The 22,881-nt window shown below is 41.5% G+C and overlaps 1 protein-coding gene across 3 annotated transcripts in view; it reads right to left on the minus strand.

Moving 5' to 3' along the window:
- LOC138763672 (cytosolic phospholipase A2-like) overlaps positions 1-22,881 on the minus strand; it is a 139,958-nt gene that overhangs the window by 38,097 nt on the left and 78,980 nt on the right. For 2 of the 3 annotated variants that reach the window (XM_069938213.1, XM_069938212.1), the window contains exons 6-11: positions 17,429-17,573; positions 15,425-15,561; positions 14,427-14,649; positions 9,293-9,407; positions 2,097-2,234; positions 147-242 (exon numbers count right to left, since the gene is read on the minus strand). In XM_069938213.1, coding sequence (XP_069794314.1) covers positions 147-242; positions 2,097-2,234; positions 9,293-9,407; positions 14,427-14,649; positions 15,425-15,561; positions 17,429-17,573 — 854 coding nt within the window. The remainder of the gene's footprint in view (positions 1-146; positions 243-2,096; positions 2,235-9,292; positions 9,408-14,426; positions 14,650-15,424; positions 15,562-17,428; positions 17,574-22,881) is intronic. The other variant, XM_069938214.1, reaches the window with a different exon arrangement.

The raw sequence follows: 22,881 nt of genomic DNA on the forward strand, positions 1-22,881 counted from the left end.
AGTCTCTCTGGCTACAGCACTAGAAATGAATGGAGGGTTTGCCAGGGATCATGCAAATTTTTGGATAAGAATAAGTCTGATAAACAGTGCATGAAGAAATTGATAATCTTATTCTGTTATTACTGATAGAATAACTTGTGCCTTACCTAGCTCTTCTTCCATGGTGGTGGACCCTTGGTTGTTGGAATTGCTTACTCCCAGCACTCTGTTAAATAGTATAGAAAATGCACTGCCCCAAACACCTATCAAAAAGAGAAAGAATGAAATTAAAACAATAATGCATTTACTAAAAATGAGTTTCCTTTTTTAGAACACAAATCCTACTGAAATCTCATTCTTCTTCAAAAAATTAATGTCCTGTCCCAATAAACTTTTCCTAGCAACTGAACTGGGGGGCAGGTCAGATTTTGAGTAAACAAAGCTCTAAGTGGTGTGGCTCAAGTTACCCATTTCATTCTTCATTGTTTGGCTGTCAAGAACTGGATTCGAGAAATGTAGCTACAGTGAAAATATTCAACACTTGGGATAGAAAAGGGAACAAAGTGTGCATCCTTTTTTAATACCACTGTTAAAGAAAACAGCAATATAAATGAATCATTATCAAAATTCATAGTTATTAATATCACAGGTAGTAGTAGATGGGAGGGGGAGGAAGCCAAGAATCGACAGAATTTACATAAACCATATTGGCTTCAACTTAAATTCAGTTCACTAAGACGACAGCTACCACCAGTGCAGCTGATTGGAAGTATGGTGCTTCAATGATAAAGAAAGATGGATCATTTTGTTGCCAATTTGGTCTGGGTCAATAAAAGTCAATTAACTTCATTGAATATTCAGAAGTGGGGTGCAGAATTGAAATGATTGGTCACTGGGAGATCCCTGTCACTGATGTGAACAGAGCAAAGGTGCTCAGCAAAGTGACATCCCAATCTGCAGCCAGTCTCACCAATGTTGAGAAGACCACAAAGGGAGCACAGGATGTAGTAGATAACTCCTGTGGATACACAAGTGTTGCTTTACTTCAAAGGACTGTTTGGAGCCTCGAATGGTCACGAGGGAGGAGTTGTGTGCACAAGTGTGGCACTTCCAGCAGCCACAGGTGAAGATGCTGGGGGTGGGGGCAATTGGTGGGGAGCGATGAGTGGATGAGGGAGTCACAGAGGGAGCAATCCCTCTGGAAGGCAGAGAGGGGAAGGTGTGTCGTGACATATTATGTTGTGTTTGTATTGTATATAGATATGTTTTAGGGAGATAAATTGGGGCAGGTTTTTAGTGTAGGTCACATAAAGCACTTTCAGGTGACCAAAATACCCCGATCTAAAGCCGCATATTCTACCCCTATGCGGTTGTCAGGAGGCCATCTGCGGTGCATTTTCCAACCCTCCTCCGAGAGGGATAATCGTCGGAGCACCTGAATGCAGCCACCTGAAAGCGGCTGCTAAGGGGATGACAATCAGCTGGCGAGTGCCTGACAGCCCCCCTCCCCGCTGTCCCTGCCCCTCATGACGGGACGTCGGGGCTGGGGCGGACGGCACGGGACGTCAGATGATCTGAACTGGAAGACCTCATCTTGGGAACAGATGTGGCAAAGACAGAGAAGTTGCGAGAAGAGAATAGAATTGTTGCAGGGGACTGGGTATTAGGAAATGTAGTCGAGGTATGGGAGTTAGAGGGCTCACTACCTCACTAATAATCTTCCATCTACCTCGATTCCCCAACATACCTCAATCGTCTTCTTTGCTGTCTCCCCAAATTCCCAATCCAAGACATTGCATTTCTTTAATCCAAGACAGCAAGCATGGTAGGAAAACAATTTCAAGAAAAGATGTGGAATTTGTGATGGGAGCTGATATTGCCCAGAGTGAAACTTGTAAAATTTATCTGGAGCCCGTTTTGGCTCATCCATGATCAGACATTCAATAAGATGAGGCTCTGGATTGGTTCAGTCAGGTATTGGTTTAATAAGAGATTTTTCTTTTTAGCAGGTTGACTTGTTAGAAATTTGAAAGATTGGCAATATTTGATTCTGACTTATTGTCATTGTCCTGTTAGCACGTTGTCCATAAAACCCATTTTCCCAGGAATTCTCTTACCCATTAAGAAATGAAGTGGGTTCTCTTCATATTTTTTTATTACTGTTCCCATGAAGAACTTGCTGCCAAATATGCTGGGATGCATAAATGTTCCATATTTCGCCATTCCAATCTCATACGGACTGAATTCCACCCAGTCTATAAATTAAATAAAGTTATTTAAGGAAGGAAGGAAGGAAGGAAGGGAGAGTCATTGAGAAAGATTGTTCATTTATTCACAGCAATATAATCAACAAATGACTGTATGAATACTAACCACTCCTTTTAGTGTCAGTCAATATATCCAGAAATCTCTCTGTTCAGTACAGAATATATTTGATATGAGAGTCTATTTGCATGTAGAAAATGGTATGCCTGGCTTGCATACAAAATTGAAACAAATGTTCCTATTAGTTTGAACGTAGAGTATTGCAACATAGTATAGTCCCTTAGGACCACGACATTGTGTAGACCTGTATAAAACTACTTCACAACATTCTAACCCTTCCCTGCAGCATATCCATAGCCCACTATTTTTCTTACATATATGTCTCTATCTGAGAGTATTTTAAATATCCCTGTTGTATCAGCGTCCATCACCACCCCTATCAACACATTCCAGGCACTCACAACTCTCTGTAGAAAAAAAAACCTTACCACTAACATCTCCCTCCACTCATTTTAAACAGATGTCCTCTGATAGTTACTTAATGACGGCCCATGACAAATGTGCTGGCTATCCACCCTATGTCTCTCATAATCTTATATAGAGTACCTCAATTAAGTCACCTCACACTCCAAAGAGAAATACCCTAGCTCGGTTAACCTTGTTTTATGGGTTCCAATTAGACATCTTCGCCAATCCAGACAATCTCTGCTTCTACATCCTTTTGGAAATGAGATAACCAGAATACTGCATGTGGTCTAACAAGACTGCACTTTCTGAGAAGACTTAAGCTACAGGTCACCATCATGTCAACCTTCTACAGGAGCACTATAGAGAGCTTCCTGACTGGCTGCATCACAGTGTGATATGGTTGCTGCAGAGAATTGGATTGGAAGTCAACCCAGAGAGGATCACTGGGGTCTCCCTCTCCTCCCATCGTCGTGATTTACTGGGATAATTGTCTGAAGAGGGAATGCAAAATCATTGAGGACCCCTACCACCCTACACACAGCATCTTTCAGCTGCACCCATTGGGAAAGAGATACAGGAGGATCAGAGCCAGCTTCTTCCTGCAGGCAGTGAGAATGCTGGACAACCAAAGGAACTGCTCAAAGTAACCATCTGAGAAATTAATATTTACTAAACAATATTTATTTATGCACAATGTTCGCTCACACCCTGTAGTAATCAGCTGTGTAAAGCATTTAGGCCCCAGGAACTTATCTATCTATCCCAATGTTTTTAAGAATACCCAGCACTTCCTCTTTCTTAAGCTCAACATGTTCCAGCACATTATCTTGTTTTACACTGAACTCCTCTCCTGGTGAACATTAAAGCAAATAATTAATTTAGGACCTCCCTTACCTTCTCTCTTCCTCCAGGCACACGTGCATCTCCCCCCCCCCCCCCCCCCCCCACCTTAGGATCTCTGGTCATCCTCCTGTTCTTAACATGCATGTGGAATGCCTTAACCCTACTGACCATGCCTTCTCATGTACTCTTTTTTGTTTTTCTAAGTCCTTCTTAAAATTGCTTCCTGATGACCATATAGTTATCAAGAGTCCTTCCTGACATTTGCTTCCTAAACTTTATGTATGCTTCCTTCTTTCTTTGGACCAGCTGATCCATCTCTCTTGTCAACCATGTTTCCTTTAACCTTCCATATTTTTAGTCTCATTGAAACCTAGAACCCCACACAAGAGGTCCCTAAGCTTTCTGCATTTATGCTGTGTATTTCTCCAAGAACATCTGTTTACAAGATTCCTTCATTGTCATGTAATCGTACAGACTGAATAATGTAATTGGAATAACAGAATTAAAATCCTAACTAAAGTCTATAAAAAACATCCTCACGTAGCATCCTTGTTGTTCTAAGGGGGTCAGTGCTAAGTGAAGAACAGTGCCAATAGCATCCACGTAGACCTATTAGCCCTGTAAGCAAACTGGCCTTCTGCCAGCCCCAAGGCAAACCTAGTTGCCATTAGTGTTGCAGATCGCCTCTTACAGAAATGGAGAAAGAGAATCAAAAGAGAGTCCCCTCAGAGTCACTGAGTATCCATGGATTTGCCTCCAGTGCTCCTGCAGCTTCTGGAGCCACACTGATGTTTTTTTCGATCAATTTACAATTTTCATTCCTTAGTTCCTGCCTAATCCCATCCTAATTAGCCCTTCCACAATTAAATACATTACTTCCCCATTTTGTCCATATCTATGCTAAAGGTCTGGGATTTGTGGTTATGATCTCTGAAATGCTCATCTACAGAGAGATCTGCTGTATTATGCTGCTACATTCACTTATCCTAGTCATTGCAATTGAACAAACAGGTTGGACAGCATTCCATTGGGACAGAAATAAGGACTCTGGTAAAAGCAAGGTGGGGGTGGGGGGGTGAGGGTTATGCATGTATGTGCTTAACACCTGGTGCACAACTGTAGAAATCACAGTCATTGTTCTCCAGATGTGGAGTACTTGGCAGTCAAATGCAGACCTATTTACCTCCCATGGGAGCTTACTATTGTTACAGTTATAAAGGTTTATATTCCACTGGATGCTAATCTGAACATAGTTTTGGGTTTCCTTCTCAAGGCTACTAACTTACAACAGAGTAAGAACCCTGAAGCAGCTCACATCATTGCTAATCATTGCAAATTTGTGGATTTGAAGTCAGTTCTCCCAAAATTTGAACAGCATGTCACCTGTGTGGAGGTGGGGATAGGACTCTTGATAAAGTCTATTCAAGTATCAAGAAAGGCTTCAGGTCAATTTTGTTACCACATTTAGAAAGGTTGGATCACCTTTCCATATTTTTATTTCCGGCATACATTCCCCTTAGCAGAAGAGCTCTGCCCACTGTAAAGATGGTTAAGACATGGCTGGAAGGAGCTTTCTTGCAGTTGCAGAATTGCTTTGAATGGTCCAACTGAGCCATCATTGAAAGTTAGGATTTGGAGGAGTACACAGCTACTGTACTCAGATATATAAAGAACAGTGCTGACAATGTCACCGTCGACAAACAGATCAGGGTGTATAATAATCAGAAGCCCTAGATGTCCAGGGAGGTCAAAATTCTCTCAGGGGCCGTAATATCACTTTCAGGTCTGGTGATAGAGCGGCTAGAGCCAACTTGAGGAGAGGTATCAGGGATGCTAAAGCGGTCTATAGGAGGAGGATTGAGGTCTACTTTAACAATAATGAACTGTGGCAAATGTGGCAGGGCATCCAGCACTTCACCAATTATAAAAATAACAGCGTGACCATTGATGGTGATGTTAGCCTGGCTGAAGATCTCAATTGTTTTTTCACTTGATTCGAGGTGGAAGTGGAAGAGATGGAAGGACACACTCACTGGCCCCTAACAGTAATGTCCTCACTGTGCGAGAACATGAGGTGAGATGGGTGCTTAGAGTGGTGAACCCAAGGAAAGCCACTGGCCCCGATGGCATGTCAGGCAGGGTGCTGAAGGAGTATGAACCATCTCTCTGAGATCTTCATGAGGATTTTCAACAGGTCCCTGTCAAAATCTATCATCTCGCCGTATGCTAAAGGCTGCTACAATCATCCCACTGTCTAAGAAGGTTATCAAAGGCCTCAATGACTATCGTCTGGTTGTTTTAACTCCAGTTGCCATGAAGTGCTTCAAGAGGCTGTAGCACATTGTAGCACATTGTAGCACATTAAAGCCAGTCTCCCACCCACCTTCGATCCATACCAGTTTGCTTACAGGGCTAATAGGTCTACTGTGGATGCTATTGGCACTGTTCTTCACTTAGCATTGACCCACTTAGAACAACAAGGATGCTACGTGAGGATGTTTTTTATAGACTTTAGTTAGGCTTTTAATTCTGTTATTCCAGGCAGATTGGTTGGTAAACTTGCTGACTTAGGTTTTTCCAGACTGATTTGCTTATGGACTTTTTAAACAAACCGTTCTCAGACTGTAAAAATAGGCGCTCATTATTCCCCTACTCTCAGACTTAACACTGGTTCTCTGCAGGGCTGTGAGTTAAGCCCAATGTTGTATTCTCTTTATACCTACGACTGTGTCTCCAAGTATTCCTCTAATACCATCATAAAATTTGCAGATGACATAACTGTGGTTGGGCTCACTTCAAGGGGCAATGAATCAGGCTATAGGGATGAAGTCCACAGACTGTCAGTGTGGTGCTTGGAAAATAATCTGTTAGTGAATTCCTTGAAGACGAAAGAGCTTGTAATGGATTTCAGGAGGAACAATATGGCCCCGGCTCCATTGTATATTAATGGAGATTGTGTGGAACATATTTGACTGAGGATCTTTCTTGGACTATTAATACCACTACACTAATCAAGGAAGCATATCAACCATCTCCATTTCCAGAGGATCCTTAGGAAAATCAATCTACAGGAGAAGTTATTGGCGTCCTTCTATCACTGCTCTATTGAAAGCATGCTGGCTTACTGCATTCCTGTGTGGTTTGCCAGCTGTAGAGCAGCAGATAAGAGGGATCTTCAGAAGGTTATCAATACCGCCCAGAAGATCATTGATTGCTCCTTGTCCTCTTTGGAGGATTTATTTCGATCTTGCTGTATCGGGAAGGCAGCCAATATCCTTAAGGACTCTACTCACCCAGGCCATCATTTTTTTGACCTATTGCCCTCGGGTAGACAATACAGGTCCATTAAAACACGGACGAACAGACTCAAGACCAGCTTCTATCCCAGAGCCGTTCGAGAATTAAACTCCACCATTTAGTGTATTTTGTATTGTTTAAATGGTACTGGGTTTTTTTTTAATTGTTTTTTTTAATGAGCTCTTGTATGTGTATTTGTGAGTACCATGGGTTGTGTTTTTTAAAATTTCATTGTGTTTTCTTTTGCAATGACAATAAAGTACTTGTTTGCTTACTTATCTGTCTCTGGACCAAGTTCATTATTCAGTATTAGATCCAGTATGGTCTCTCCACCAGTTAGGAATCCTACTTGGACACATGACAAATCCTTCCCCATCTGAACCTTTTGCCTTGTCTCCCATCATAAAAGCCCTGTTATTTTTGCACCATTCCAGAATCCATCGACTTAACTATTTCTTAATAGCTCAGTGGCTATTTATAGGGCTATAGAATACTTCCATCAGAGTGATTGCTCTCTTCTTGTTTCTGACTTTCATTCACACTGACTCAGTGGACAATGCCTCTACAATGTCCCTTCTTTCTGCAATTGTGATACTATCCCTGATTAGCAATGCCATTTCCCCTTCTGCTCTTTTACTTCCCTTCCTCTCCTTTTTTAACATCCATCTATCTTGTCAACCATGTTTCCTTTAGCCTTCCATATTTTTTAGTCTCTTTGAAACCTAGGACCCCACACGAGAGGTCCCTAAGCTCTGCCCTAAGCCAATCTGTCCTTGCATCAGCCAAGTCTCTGCAATGGCCACAACATCATAATTCCATATACTGATTCATGCTCTATGTTCATCAGCCTATTCCTAGTACTAAATATTAAAGTATACACGTTTCATCCCATCTAACTGTCTGCATTTATGCCCCATCCTTCCTCACAGGTATGCCTGCGTTCTGCTCAAACCTGGATGAAGGGCACAAGCCTGAAACTTTAGTTAGTATCTTTATCTTTGCAATATAAAGTACACTCTTTGACCTGCTGAGTTTCTTCAGCATTGTGTTTTTACTTCAATAAATAATACTGCTTTGTAAATTTCAAGCCTTAAAAAAATTAAAGCTGAATTCTCTCTGATAAAGATATTATAAATAGTGAATGTTTCAATAAAATCTATGAATTATCTTTCAGCCTCCATTTTAATCCTTAATTTCTGCTTCAATTTTGAGTACTATATAATGGTGTGAGAATTCTTCATTGTGATTGATGGCTTAGTCGATTTGGTGTCATCAGGACTGCAGAGTTCCATGATGCCTTTTGAACTGATGCCAGGCAGCTACTGAAAAAAGGCAGCTTTTTTAACCTTTCCTGGAGCCAGCATTTCAAAGTAACTATTAAGAAGGCACACCTATGCTTCTACTTCCTAAGAAGTCTGGGGAGATTTGGCATGTTGCCAAATACTTCATCAAACTCCTATAACGACTGCTTGCATCATGGCCTGGTTAGTAGCTAAATCAAGTACTCAAGAATGTAGAAAGCTGACGAAAGTAGCAAACGTAGCCAAGCCCATCATGGTTCCAACCTCCAATCCCTTTATATACTATGCGAGGTGTTATCTGAGGAGGCAGACAATATCATAATGGACCCCGATCACCCTGGTCACCACCTCTCCTCACTGCTACCTTTGGGAAGAAGGTTCAGAAGGCCGAAGTCCACTACCTCTAGGTTCAAGAACAGTTTTTTTCCCCCCAATGGCTGCAAGGCTCTTAAACCTCTCATTACTACCCTAATCATAAACCACTCCAGCGACACAAAAAGACCAGTCTGAACTATTGAAACACCACTTTTTTCTTGCATTATGGTGACTGTGAGTATTACCTCTTTCTGTATGGTGATTTACACTATAGGAGTTTTTCTTTTGTAAGGTACATGTTAGGCGTGTAGAATTTTGGGACATTTGTACATTGTACTGTGTGTACAATACACTCATTATCTTTGTCTTTAACAGTAAACTCAAATATTTTAATGCTCACTGTAAAATCAAGACCAAGCATCTACATTTCCTTGATTTCACTAAGTAATGCTTATTATTTTATTTTCTCATATATTTGAAATATTTGGATATTGACTGAATGAATTCAACACTGAGCATATCTGCAGCATGGTCAAAGAAGAAACTCATGGGTTTTAATGCAAGATGTGGTCATTTTAATTTATTGCTTTGAGCAAAACAATCATGGTCCTCAAATAAACTCTCCCCTCTGTCACCTAAAAATATGGATTAATAGAAAAGATGAAAACAAGATATAATAATCATATAAAACATCAAAAATAATAGAAAAGCATCCCAATTGATGAGCCTCAAGATGAAGCATAGAATACAAGGTAGTACCTTGATTCTGCAAACCCAACTGCTATAATAACTCTGGTGATAATTAGCCAAGAAAAATAACATACCTGCAAACATGAGTTCAGAGACATCTGGCTTTACATGTAAACAGGTGAATAAGGGCAATGGGCATTGGCTTTTGTGGATTTTGTCTTTCATCTCACTCATTTTAAAGTTCATTCTCTGTGATTAAACAGAAAATAGAATATACTTTAAAGTGTCTGAATTAATTTTTTTTAAAATACACTGGAAGACATGGATCAGTGATTCCAGTATCACATTCACCTTTTCAGAACTAAGCAACAACTGGTGTTTTGCAGTTTCAGTAATAAGTTTTTTTACACTCTAGTTCAGTTGTTCTCAACCTTTTTCTTTCCACTCACATATCACTTTAAGTAATCCCTATGTCATCAATGCTGTGATTAGTAAGAGATGGCTTAAGGAAGTAGGTGAGTGGGAAAGTAAGGTTGAGAATCACTGCTCTAGACCCAATTGTTACTGAAATATTTTGCTTGAGGAAAATTGTAATTGTCATTGGATCATTTCCTTTAGAGTTATGAAACTGTGCACACAATGAGTCAATTAGGTACAATTAAAACAGTGGTTTTCAAACTTTTTCTTTCCACCAACAAACCACGTTAAGCAATACCTTACTAATCACAGAGCACCTATGGCATAGGGAATACTCAAAGTGGTATGTGAGTGAAAAGGAAAAGGTTGAGAACCACTGGTCTAGTTAATATACCTTCCAAGCCTTCACATATATTCTTTCACTTTCTATCATAATCAGAAGTCCCCGTTGTCCATTCATCCCTCAACAGCTGAAACCAAGAGTGTGTCCGTCACTCCAGTACATCCAAACTTATTGCTGTAGGATACCTGGGTGTGAGTGAGGAAGGAAAAGCAAGAAACAAAGTATTTCAGGAAATAAGTGGAGCTCTGACTCAGCATGACACTTCAAGAGAAGAAAAGTGAAAAAGGGAGAAATTATACTAAATAACAGGCAAAGCTAGACTCTATCAACCAGATCTTAGGATGGAACAGGATGTGTTGCTTCATTTGTGTACTCTCTGGATAAATATTTCAATTCAACTAAAATAAAACACATTAAGAAAAAAGGTTTTCAGTTATTTTGTTATATGGGTACCAACATTTCTGCTTCCTTGTTGCTGTAACAACATCTTGCCACAAAAATTTCAATAAAGGACAACCAATGAATAAAAAATGTAAATGTGAAGAGAATGAGTTCTCTGGGGATTTGCGAGCAAGATTCCAAGGGTCAATATAATGTAAGAGCCAAATGCAAATTTGTCAATGAACCAGGGTATCATATGTCACAAGCCAAGATTAGCTCACTGTGAAAACACAAGCAATATCATCTTACCCCATAATCTAGCCAAAACATAAGCAATAATCCAATTATCAAGCCAAGTTAAAGCACCTTTTACTTGATGAATACTTGTTAAATACATTCATGATTCCAACAAAACATATTACCAAACTAAATGATCTGAGACTCTAATTTTCCCACTGCAATTTGATTCTCGACTTCCTCATCAGCAGACCCTAATTGTTGTGAATAGGCAACATCATCTCCTTCATGCAGACCATCAACACAGGGACATCATCCCATGGCTGTGTGCTTGGTCCCCCTACTCCACTTCCTTTACACTCAGGATTGCATTGTCAAGTTGAACTCCACCGCATTCTACAAATTTGCTGTGTCAACACCACCATTTTTTACCGAATTACTGGAAATGATGAGTCAGAATACAGGATGGAGATCAAGAATCTGGTTGGGTGGTGCCAGAACAACAATCTTTCAACATCACCAAGACCAAAGGGCTTATTGTTGAAGGAGTGGCAAGCAGGTGGGTGGTGTTGCTCACTCAGATGGAGGGTCATGGCCCCATGCTCAATGGCTACGCGACGTCATGTCATGTTTGAATTTACAGATTAGATGTTCAATTTCTGATTTGAATTTAAAATTTCAAACACTGTGGGGACCTTTTTTTGAATTAATTTTGAAATAATAAATCTTTGATTTATTTTGAAGGTAGAACTGTTGACTAATAAGGTAATTTATCACAGATAAGAATTCTGCCTTCTTTTGTTTTGGCCAAACAACATTTTTGGTAGTAGGTTTACTATTTTATTTTTTCATATAATAAATAATATCAAAATAATATTATCTGTTTGATTAAAATGTGGGGTACTTTGTATGAACTGATATGATTTAAGTGTAATGCATCTTTTTGACTTTTAACATTTATGTATGTACTATGTAGTTTTGGATGTGAAATTTTAATGTTAATAAAAATATTGAAAAAGGAAGGAGTAGCAGACAGATCATGCAACTGCCGCATTGCCATTCATTTCAATTCCTTGTCCCATGGAGAGTTAGAACCGTCAAATCCCTATTTCAGAAAATCTCTCCTAGAGCCAGCACATCGAGCCAACTGTGACTACCTCTGGGTTTGAGGAGATTTGGGATGCCATTGAATAGTCTATCAAACTTCTGCAGATGCACTGTGGAAAGGATACTGACAGATTGCATCTGTTTAGGGATTCGATTCCTGCCCCACCGAATTAAACTCCACTTACCTCAAATCTGTTCAGTCCCTCCCCACTTACATCAGGAACATTTCACATGCCCTCCATTACTTCAACAACTTCCAGTTCCCTGAGATTGCCTCATGTTTACCATGGATATCCAATCTCTATACAACCTCATCACCCACGCTGAAGGCCTCAAAGGACTTTGTTTCCTTCTGGACAATAAACTCAACCAATCCCCCTCCACCATCACACTCCTCTGGCTAGCAGAACTTGTCGTCATCTTCAATAACTTCTCCCACTTTCTCCAGGTTAAAGGAGTAGCCATGGGTACCCACATGGGCCTCAGCTATGCCTGTTTTTATGTGGCTACATAAAGCAATCCATGAAACAAGCCTATACAGGCAAGGCCCCTCAATTCTTCCCCCGCTACATCATTGACTGCTTTGGTGCTCCCTCATGTACCCATCATGAACTCATTTGCCATCCACTTGGCTGCCAACTTCCACCCCAACCTCAAATTCACTTGGTCCATCTCTCACACCACTCTCCCTTTCCTCATTCTGTCTCCATCTCAGGAGACAAACTCTCGACAGACATCTTCTACAAACCCCCCACCAACTCCAATAACTTCCTCAACTACACCTCTTCCCACCCTGTCCCCTGTAAGGATTCCATTCCCCTCTCTCAATTCCTAAATCTCCAGCAGATCCACATCCAGGATGAGGACTTCCATGCCAGATCTTCAGAGATGTCCTCCTTCTTCAAACAACGTGACTTTCCCTCTACCACCATCAACTCAGCACTCACCTGTATATCCTCCATCATTCGAACATCTGCCCTGGTCCCCTCCACCCCTACTTGTCACAAGGTCAGGATTCCCCCTGTCCTCACCTACTACCCAACCAGCCTCCACATCCAATGCATCCTCCTCCATAATTTCCACCACCTCCTACATGATCCCACCACTAGACACACATTCCCCTCCCCTCTCCACCTTCGGCAGGGACTGGCCCCTCTGTGACTCCCTTGTCCACTCCTCCCTCCTCACCAATCATCCCTTTGGGACCTACCCCTTGTGACTGCAGGAGATGCTCTACTTGCAACCACACCTCCTTCCTCAGCACCATTCGGGGTCCCAAACAGTCCTTCTGTGGCCAATGTTTCTCTTGTGAATCTGCAGGGGTCATCTACTGCACTTGGTGCTCCCGTTGTTGTCTCCTCTACATCAGAGTCTGTATGCAGACCAGGAGATCACTTTGTTGAGCACATTGGCTCTGTCTGCTGCAATAGCATAGATCTTCCGGTGGCCATTCATTTCAATTCCCTGTCCCATTCCCTTGTCCATATGTCTGTCCATGGTCTCATGCCCTACCAGATTGAGATCACCTGTAAATTGGAGGAACAACACCTCATCTTCCGACTGGGCACCCTCCAACCCTCCAAGCATTAATATCGACTTCTCTGGCTTTCGTTATACCTCACTTCTTTCCCCCTCATTTCTTCTCCCATTGTCTCTTCATTCCCTGACTTATTTCACAGAAATTATAAATTCTTACCTCATTCCCTTATCATAATCAATTAACATCTTTTGTTGGTCTGGATTCCTCCCTCATTGCCTGAATTTTGAGATTTTCTGAGTCTTTATGCTTCTGGTTTATTCCTTAAAGGGCTCAGGCCCAAAATGTCGGCAATTTATCTTTGGCTCCTGTAGACGCTGAAAAGACCGACTGAGTTCCTCCAGCATTTTGGTGTGTTTTTAGGAATTTGACTACTCAGAAATGTTCCAGGAGGTAATAAACACAACCAGGTCCATTAGAGGCTCCAATCTCCCATCCACTGAATGCAACTATGTGCTTCAAGAAGGCAGCCAACATCATAAAGGACCCCACACCCCCGATCACCCTGGTCACTACCTCTTCTCTCTGCTATCTTTGGGCAGAAGGTACAGCACCTCTAAGTTCAAGAACAGTTACTTTCCAACCCCTATCAGGTAGTTAAATCTCCCCTCATTACACTAATCAGGGACTGCACCAACACCACAAAACAACAGTCCACACTATGCTAAATTACTTTTTTTGTACTAGGATAAATGTGAATATTATTTATTTTTTTTTGCATTTCTTTGAAGTTGAGAACAAAGTCACCCTCAAAATTGCCTCAAGATATTTCTATCCTTGCAACTATTTTAGAATTATGCCCTCTCATTTACATCACCTCTTCACTTTTCTCAAACCAAAATGTAATCCTTCACATTTTGGAAGCAGACTCTATGGCCCACCATGCTATTATTCTGTAACTCTTTTTTTTCCTTAGCACTGAATTTCATCTCCCCCTATCTGCCCATTCCAAGAGCATGTGTGTGTGTGTGTGTGTGTGTGTGTGTGTGTGTGTGTGTGTGTGTGTGTGTGTGTGTGTGTGTGTGTGTGTGTGTGTGTGTGTGTGTGTGTGTGTGTCTCCTTGCTCTATTACAATACTTGTCGTGGTTCACGATGCCTTAAATCTCCACCTTAATTTGTAACACAGATTTCAGAAATGGAGATTCAACCAGTAACTTGGGAAAGACCTTGTATTTGAGAATTTCTTCAGTACAACAACCTGTTGTGCTGTGTCCTTCAATGTCATGAATCAATATTCTCCACTTACATTGGGAATCAGTGTTTCACCGATGAGCATTCCAAACACATCAGCAAAGGTGACGGGCTGCCCTGAACTCTTTTTCTTCCACAGAGCCTCAACATATCGTCGGATCTTCTGAGGGGTCAGCAGATACATTGGATTGTAGCTGACATTTTCCATCAGCTCTTTGTTGATTTCGCCTGGTCCTTTTTTTGGAAACTCCGGGTGAGAATATAACATTGACATGTACCTGATTGATGAGGGAGAGATAGAATAACTCAAAAGCCTTTCAGCACTTCCACCTTTTCTTTTTATTTCTACTGGCACTCTGTGCTCGGCAATCATCTCCCTCTTCCCAGCATTCCCAAAGAAAGCAACTTGATTTTTAATTTCCAACCATACGTGAACAACATGCCATTACAAATTCTGGCCTTGTGAAACTCAAGAGTTTGCAGCTGATCTGAAGAATTTTCTAGCTTTTTAAGTTCAATGATACACTTCATACCAAATCTGAAACATGCAAAGGAGTGCCATGATCAGTGAAATGTTTGTGTTTCCAACCATATCTAACAAGATTACTCAGAATTTTCTCTCCGCGAACATTAGAAGTGCTTGTAAGAGTTTTCCATAAGAGAAAACTTAAGGTCACTATATCAGTGTGGCCCATGGACACCAACAGAGCCATTCTTCTTGCATTACATTAGGAGCAACTGGTAATGAAACACTTGGTCCTTGCAAGTGAACTCAAAACAGTTCCAAAAGGAAAGGCAATGTTGTGATTAGAATGGCAAGCATCGTATCTCACCTAATGACTTTGAAGCCATCAACATCGCCTTTCCTCAATAATTCTACTATATTGTTTAGCACCAGAGAGATGATCAAGCCTGGATACATTTTGACCTAAATATCCTAAAAACCACACTGCAGCTGAATTTATTGGCTTGGCCATTAAGAGAGGCTCAATAAATCTAACAACACAATTTTATTCAGACTACAATGAGAAGGTCTCTTGATGTGAAACTTACCAAGTAGAACCAGAAAGGCCTGCGATGTAGGTTGCACAGTCAAAGACTCCAGATTCCACCAATGCCTTCATTACACCAGAAAAACCAACCATCGCTCTGAATCCTCCTCCTGAACCCAGAATAGCTATTGTTGGCACCTGAAATACACCAAGGCTCTAGTATTATGGCCTCTTCAGCCGTAGTTTCAGCTGAGAGCCTCACACACAGTGGCATATTCCTGCACTCCAATCTGACTTCATTCTCCCAAGGCTATCACAACTTATGGATCATTCCACTCTACAGGATGCCCATAGCAGCCATTCCTTCATTTTAATGCCCTGCAGGTCCATAAGATTAATGCAGCCGAACAGGGGATAAATACAAGGCCTGGGCCCAATACTGCATAGTACCTGGGCACAGCAACTTGCATAAATATCACTGAAGAGTCTTTTGGCAAATCCACTTTCACCAATTCAGCCTCACACATTCTGAGCTCAATTGGCAATGAAAGTCATCTGTTATAACTGATTCAACTTGCAGTGGTAATTCAAGCTTTCAAAATATTGTGTTCTGGCAAGGAGCACACTGGTTCAGGGCACCAGAAATGGGAAGAACATAGGAGATAACACTACAGGATGGTGACCACAGCGGCGGACCAGTGACGGGCTAAGCGAATGAAGGACCCACATAGCCCGAGGGCGACTTGTAGTTGGGGGACCCACATGGGCTGCAGGCTGCTGACGAATGGCTCATGGGAACAAGGTAATGGAGTCTGGATTTGAGAGGCTGCTGAGGTCAAGAAGGGCTCCCGAAGCACCTCGGGCACTTAAGACATCCTAATCATGTCGGAGGTTTGGATCTTAAGCTTGGGTTGCTTATGGATCGAATAGGGGTCTTGCGGCTGCAGAGATTGTGGGAGTGTGGAGGCAAATCCACTTATACTCAGTGACTCTGAAGGAACTGTAAATGGTGCTTGGCGACACTAATGGCGACTCTTTGTCTGCCTTATGGCAGGCAGAAGGCAATTTCGTGAATATTACATGTTCTGAATTATAACATGACAATAAAGGAATCTTGAATCTTATTGCAACTCACTTCTGGATTCCTATTGCATCTGGATTAATCTGAAGAGCTACAAAATGGGTCCAATATGGTTTCAAAATTTGTAATTTAGTCTACACAAAACTCTCATCTCCTGCCTGAGCATTTTAACATCCATCTATTTACATAAAGTTAACATACACTTTCTTAACCACACTGAGGAACAAAAAAAATTGCAGCAAGAAACTACAAAGAAGCAACATGAAGGTGATTAGAAACAGCTCTTTACATGCGGTGCACCTCAACACAACATTAAGTCTTTTATCTCAGCTCAGCTGCAGGCAATGAGAGGCACGCATCTGTGCAAGCAGAAACAAACCATCTTCCTTCACAGCCCAGAGAGAGGGTACTGTGTATAATTCAAATAGGATCTCTAACAAAGGATGTGGTGAAATCATTGCAAGTGAGAAATCATCAAAGTTTTGTTTAGTGATTGCATTATAGTTACCACACAATTTTTTATTGCTTTTATGGGCAATATGAATAGGAGCAGCTGGGGGAAAATATATAATACATATAATGGGATGACACAATTAGTGTAGCGGTTAGCACAATGCCGTAACAGTTCCAGTGACTGGGGTTTGAATCTGGCACAATCTATAAGGCATTTGTACATTCTCCCTGAGTTTGTGTGAATTTTCTCTGGGTGCTCTGGTTTTCTATCATCTTTCAAAAACATATGGGGGTGTAGGTTAATTGGGGCATTTGGGTGGCAAGGGCTCGTGGGCCAGAAGGACCTGCAACCGTGCTGCATGTCTAAATTAAAATTAACTTCAGGTATGTGTTGGGTCAAGGGTGGGGGGGGGGGGGGGGGGGGGTGGGTAGGAGGAAAATGTGATTTCATAATCCAGGTGACTTTGGTGAAATGCAGGAACTTTGGAGCTGCTCTTATTATAAATAGTTCAGCACAAGCTGTGAGTTTACCTCCCGGATTGATTGTGGTGCATTCCGAGAATTCTTTGGGCCCAAGAGCTTCTTGATTCCCTCCATAACATCTTCCCTCCTCTTCTGCCTGAATGATTTCTCCTCATCACACAATGCCATGCTGAATCGAAGATCAACTGAAGAACTAAAAGGAAATTGGAATGATTATAATCAAATATGATACAAAGGATACTACAGAGCTTAATAGGAGTTGCAGCAATAACCATTTGAGTGTGAATAAAATTGTGATGTAGAGATCTAAAGTTAAAATGGTGTTCAGTCAAGGTGCAGCATGTTCATTTTCCCAGGTATTAGTTATATTTTTCATAAAATTATTTAGTGAGGAAAAATTAATTGTTTGGCCACTAGAATGTCATTGGTTCCTTGAGACTGTTCCATCATGCAACATGATCATGGCTGATCCTTTGACCCCCATACCACATTTCTTTCTCCAATCCTCCTTGATCAGAATTAGAATTTATTGTCACAAACAAGTCATGAAATTTGGTGTTTTGCAGCAGCGTTATAGGGCAAACATTCAAATCATAACCATCTTACAATGTTACTATAAATTTAAAAAAATAGTAGTGTACCAAAATTAAGGCAGTGTCTTTGGTTCATTGATCATTCAGGAATCTGATGGTAGCAGGAAGAAGTTGTCCTTGTGCTGTTGAGTGCTTGTCTTTAGGCTCCTATTCCTTTTCCCCGATGGTAGCAGAGTGAAAAGGGCATGGTCTGGGTGGTGAGGATAGAGACTGCTTTTTTAAGACACTGCCTCGTAAATGTCCTCAATGGAGTGAAGTTTGTTTCCTGTGATGTTGCAGGCCGAGTTAACAACCTTCTGGAGTTTATTCTTGTCCTGAGAGTTGGTGCCTCCACACCAGGCAGAGATGCAACCAACCAGAATGTTCACCTGTAGAAGTTTACGAGAGCCTTCGGTGACATACTAAATCTTTTCAGACACCTCACAAAGTATAGCTGCTGGTGAGCTTTCTTTGTGGTTGCATCAACATGGAAGTTTCAGAGATGTTGACACCCAGGAATTTGAAGTTCTTGACCTTCTCCACTATGGAACTCTCAATGAAGACTGGGTTGTGTGCCCCTGACTTCCTCCTGAAGTTCACAATCATCTCCTTGGTTTTGCTAATGTTGAGCACAAGGTTGTTGTCATTACACCATTCAATGAACTGATCCATCTCCCTTCTGTATCCTTGTTTGTGATTCTGCCGACAACTGTGGTGTCATACCAAACTTGTAGAAAACAATGGAATTGTGCCAGGCTACACAGCCATGGATGTATAATGAGTAGAGCAGTGGGCTAAGCACACATCTTTGAGGTGCACCTGTGCTGATAATCAGAGAGGAGGAGACATTGTTTCCAATTTGTACTGACTGTGGTCTTCAGATGAGGAAGTCAAGGATCCAGTTGCAGAGTGGGGTACAGAGGCCCAGAGTTTGTTGCTTCTTGACCAGCATTGAAGGAATAATGGTATTGAAGGCCATGTTGTAGTTGACGAATTGCTGTTTTCAAGGTGATCCAGAGCTGAGTGGAGAGACAATGGTATTGCATATGCTGTGGTGCAATTGTGATGACAGGCAAATTGTAGTGGGTCCAGATCTTTGCTTAGGTATGTGTAATTCTGTCCACAAAATGTCAGACTCTCGAAGCATTTCATCACAGAAGAAGTTAGTGATACTGGGTGGTGGTCATTGACGCAGCTCACACTACTCTTCTTGGGTACTGGGATGATTGATGCTCTTTTGATGCATGACTGCAGCAACAAGAGGTTGAAAATGTCCCTGTACACTCCGGCTAGTTGGTTGTGACAGATTTTTAAGTTACCTTCCAGGTACACCGTCAGGGCCTGATGCCTTGCGAATGTTCACCATCTTAAATGATGTTCTGATGCTGCTCTCAGAGTCAGATATCGCAGGGTCTTCAGCCTTTTCAGGGATTCTAGTAGGCACTGTTTTGTTCTTCTTCTCAAAGCGGGCATAGAAGGTTTTCAGCTCTTCAGGTAATGAAGCATCACAGCCATCTATAGTGTTCGCGCTCGCTTTGTACCAGGTATGTATGTCTCTAGCATCCTCCGGAATTGCCACTTCGCTTCAGAGATGGCCTTTCACAGGTCGTGAAGATTCCCATCTCTAGCCTTAAACATCCTTGTTCTCACCTTCAGCAGGTTGCGAATTCTCTGATTCATCCAGGGCTTCTGATTGGGGAACATCTGGTATGTGTGTGTGGGCACACACTTATTCATGCAGGTACTGATGACGTCGGTGACACCTGTTGCATATTCATTCAAGTCTATGGATAAGTTCTTGAATATGTTCCAGTCCACTGATTCAAAGCAGTCCTGCAGATGCTCCTCCACCTCCCTCAACCAACTTCGCCGTCTTCACCACTGGTGCTGTAGTCCTCAGTCTCTGCTTATAGGTGGGGAATAGAAATACAGCCAGGTGAAGAGTGCTGAAGAGTGGTCATGGTATGGATTCTCCACGATGGTGTAGCAGTGGTCAAGTGTGTTGTTTTGCCTGGTCTCACAAGTGATGTGTTGGTGGTAGTTTGTCAGAGACTTCTTCAGGTTGGCCTGATATCCCACAATGATCGGGAAAGCATCGGGATGTGGTGCCTTATGGCTTTAATCACAACATTTAGTACCTCCAGTGCCAGGCTGACATTAGGCTGGGGCAGAATGTACACTGCAACCAGGATGCCAGCGGTGAACTCCTCGGCAGGTAGAATGTGCGACACTTGATCAGCAGTTGTTCTAGGTTGGGGGAGCAGGACTGGGACGCGACTGTCCCGTCTGTGCACCACAATGATGACACTAACATTGATGCCGCCTCCTCTGATTTTTCCACAGGTAATGCCTGTGAGGTTAAGAAATAAACCTTTCCCTGAAGTATATTCTGTGAGTTTTTTGTGGCAGGAAATTTCAGAAGTTCATCATATCTGTTTGTAATTACCACGGACAAATTTTGAAGTATATCATGTATGTTACATTTTTTTCTATTATTACATGATAATGAAAGGAACATTGAAATTTTCTTTTTTTCCCTCTTAAGTGTGATATTTTTGTTAAACAGCACCACTACCCCTACTAGGGGAAACATCCTCCCTATGTATTGCCTCCCTGGATTCAGGCCTCGTTGACCCATTCTTCATCAAGCATTGGCTCAGCCATTCTAAGAATCAATTCAGTGAGCTTTCATTGCTCTACACCCACCACCTCCTCTCTGGTCTATGACAAGTTTGTCTTAGTTAAGGTGACCATAGTTGCACATGTATTATGTAGAATATTCAAGGTCTGGTTTCAGCAAGGCCTTGTGTAATCACAGCAAGACATTCCTTGCTTCTCTACTCAAAACGCCTTGCATTGAAGACCAGTATATACCACTTGTTTTCTTAACTGCTTATAGTTATAAAAAATATTGGGTGTTTTCAGCATTCTTAAAGTTCTGGTGAGGAAAATTATCATGTTGTCTAGGGAACCAATTCCAGAGGTCAGCCTTAATATAAATAAAGCAATGACTTTTGAACCCAGAGTTGAAAGGAAAAGCTTGTTGAAAAAGGAGACAAAAATGCAATTTCTAATGTGACTAGAAATAGAAACTGAAATAAAATTAATAATGGACTTGCTAATAAAATAAAATTAACTACAGGGAATTGAGAAAAATATTAATTCATTACCTTAACATTTTAAAAAATTCATTAGACCAGTTGTTTTCAACCTTTTCTTTCCACTCACATACCACTTTAAGTATTCCCTATGCCATAGGTGCTCTGTGATTAGTAAGGGATTGCTTAAAGTGGTATGTGGATGGGTAGAAAAAGTTTGAAAACCACTGTCTTAATTGTACCTAATTGACTCGTTATGTGCATGGTTTCATAACTCCAAAGGAAATGGCCAATGACACAAGAAGAACCTCAGTCAAGAGGTTAAGGCCACATGTAAACTGGAGGAACAATGCCTTATATTCCATCTTGACAATTTTCAACCAAGATGACATTGACATCGATCTCCAAATTCTAGAAGCACCACCTTTCTTCTATCCTGCCTCCTTTTTTTCTCTGGCCCCATTCCTCCATCCTCCCGACCAGCCTGTCACCTATACCTTCCTTCCACCATCCCCCACCCCCTTACTTATTCATATCAAAAGTACACCTTTCTCAGACCTCTGCCTTCTTCCATCACTACCTCTTAGATACCACCTCACCTGCATTCACCTATCACCTGGGAGCCTGTTCTCCTTCCCTCTATCCTTTTTTTTGGGCCAGGTTCCTGTTACTCCTGATAAAGGGTTATGGCCAAAACCGTTGGTTGCTTATTGTTTCCATGGATGAGGCCTGACCCGTTAAATTTCTTTAGTACATTGTGTGGCCTTTGAAAATATCAGCAATAATGTTGCTCAATTATGCTTTAGAAATTTAACCAGGTACTTCTGGTTGCAATGTCTCTGCCAATCCTGTGACATTTTGTGAAGGAAATTGAATCATGTGGTTCTGGGTCAGCAGTCATTCACCAAACAACAATTTTGGGATATTAACATCAAGGTTTCAAGAATAAAAAAAACAGTTCATCTGAACAGAGACCAAAGGGTTTAACATTGCAGTAAGGGAAGAACAATAGTCAAGAATGTGTGAAATAATAGGCCAAGTATGGTCTGAGCTTTAGGTCATGTAGAGAACAGGTTACAGAAAGAAAAAAAACATGCTCTATTGTAAAATTGTTTACATAGCAGTGAGGAACAATTGACCAACTGGACAATGAGGCAATAAATTTTAATAAACAAAGAAATGCTGGAGGAACTCAGCCAGTCTCAAACTTGAGCCCTTCGCCAGATGTCTATATAGAAGGCTGGAGAAAAAAGGGAAGCAAGGGAGGGGAAGGAGTACAGACCAAAGGTGTAAATTGGATATGATCAGAGGAAAGGTGATAAATTATTTTGGCTCTGTGAAAGGAGACAAATGGGAATGGGGAGGGAGGGAGGGAGGGAGAGAGAGAGAGAGAGACAGAGAGAGAGAGAGAGAGAGAGAGAGAGAACTGGAGGAAGACAGGGGAAAGATAGGGGGGAGGCATCTAACAGAAACTGTTAGCATAGCAGTTAGTACAACATTGTCACAGAGTGACAGAAGTTGTGCAAAACTGATAGACTTTTATTTGCAATAGAATGAAGGCTGGTTGACAGTCGGCCAATGGGTGTGCCCATAAATATTTACATACAGTAGTTTACTATATTCACCCTTGTTTTTAAAAAAGAGTCCAGCGGGGTGAATTCTTGATACAATTAAAAATTAAGTCTTTTGGGCAGTTTGGTTTTCCGTTGTGAACATCGTAGTACCGGCTGTGACTGCGGTGCAGCAATGGGGCGCCTGTATGCAGTGGTCAATTGAGCTGGTGGGTGTGCGGCAATGAGTCTGGTGTATCATTTGTTGGGCTAAGGTAATG

The sequence above is a fragment of the Narcine bancroftii genome, chromosome 5 (genome assembly GCF_036971445.1).
Source record: "Narcine bancroftii isolate sNarBan1 chromosome 5, sNarBan1.hap1, whole genome shotgun sequence".
Taxonomy (NCBI): Eukaryota; Metazoa; Chordata; class Chondrichthyes; order Torpediniformes; family Narcinidae; genus Narcine; species Narcine bancroftii.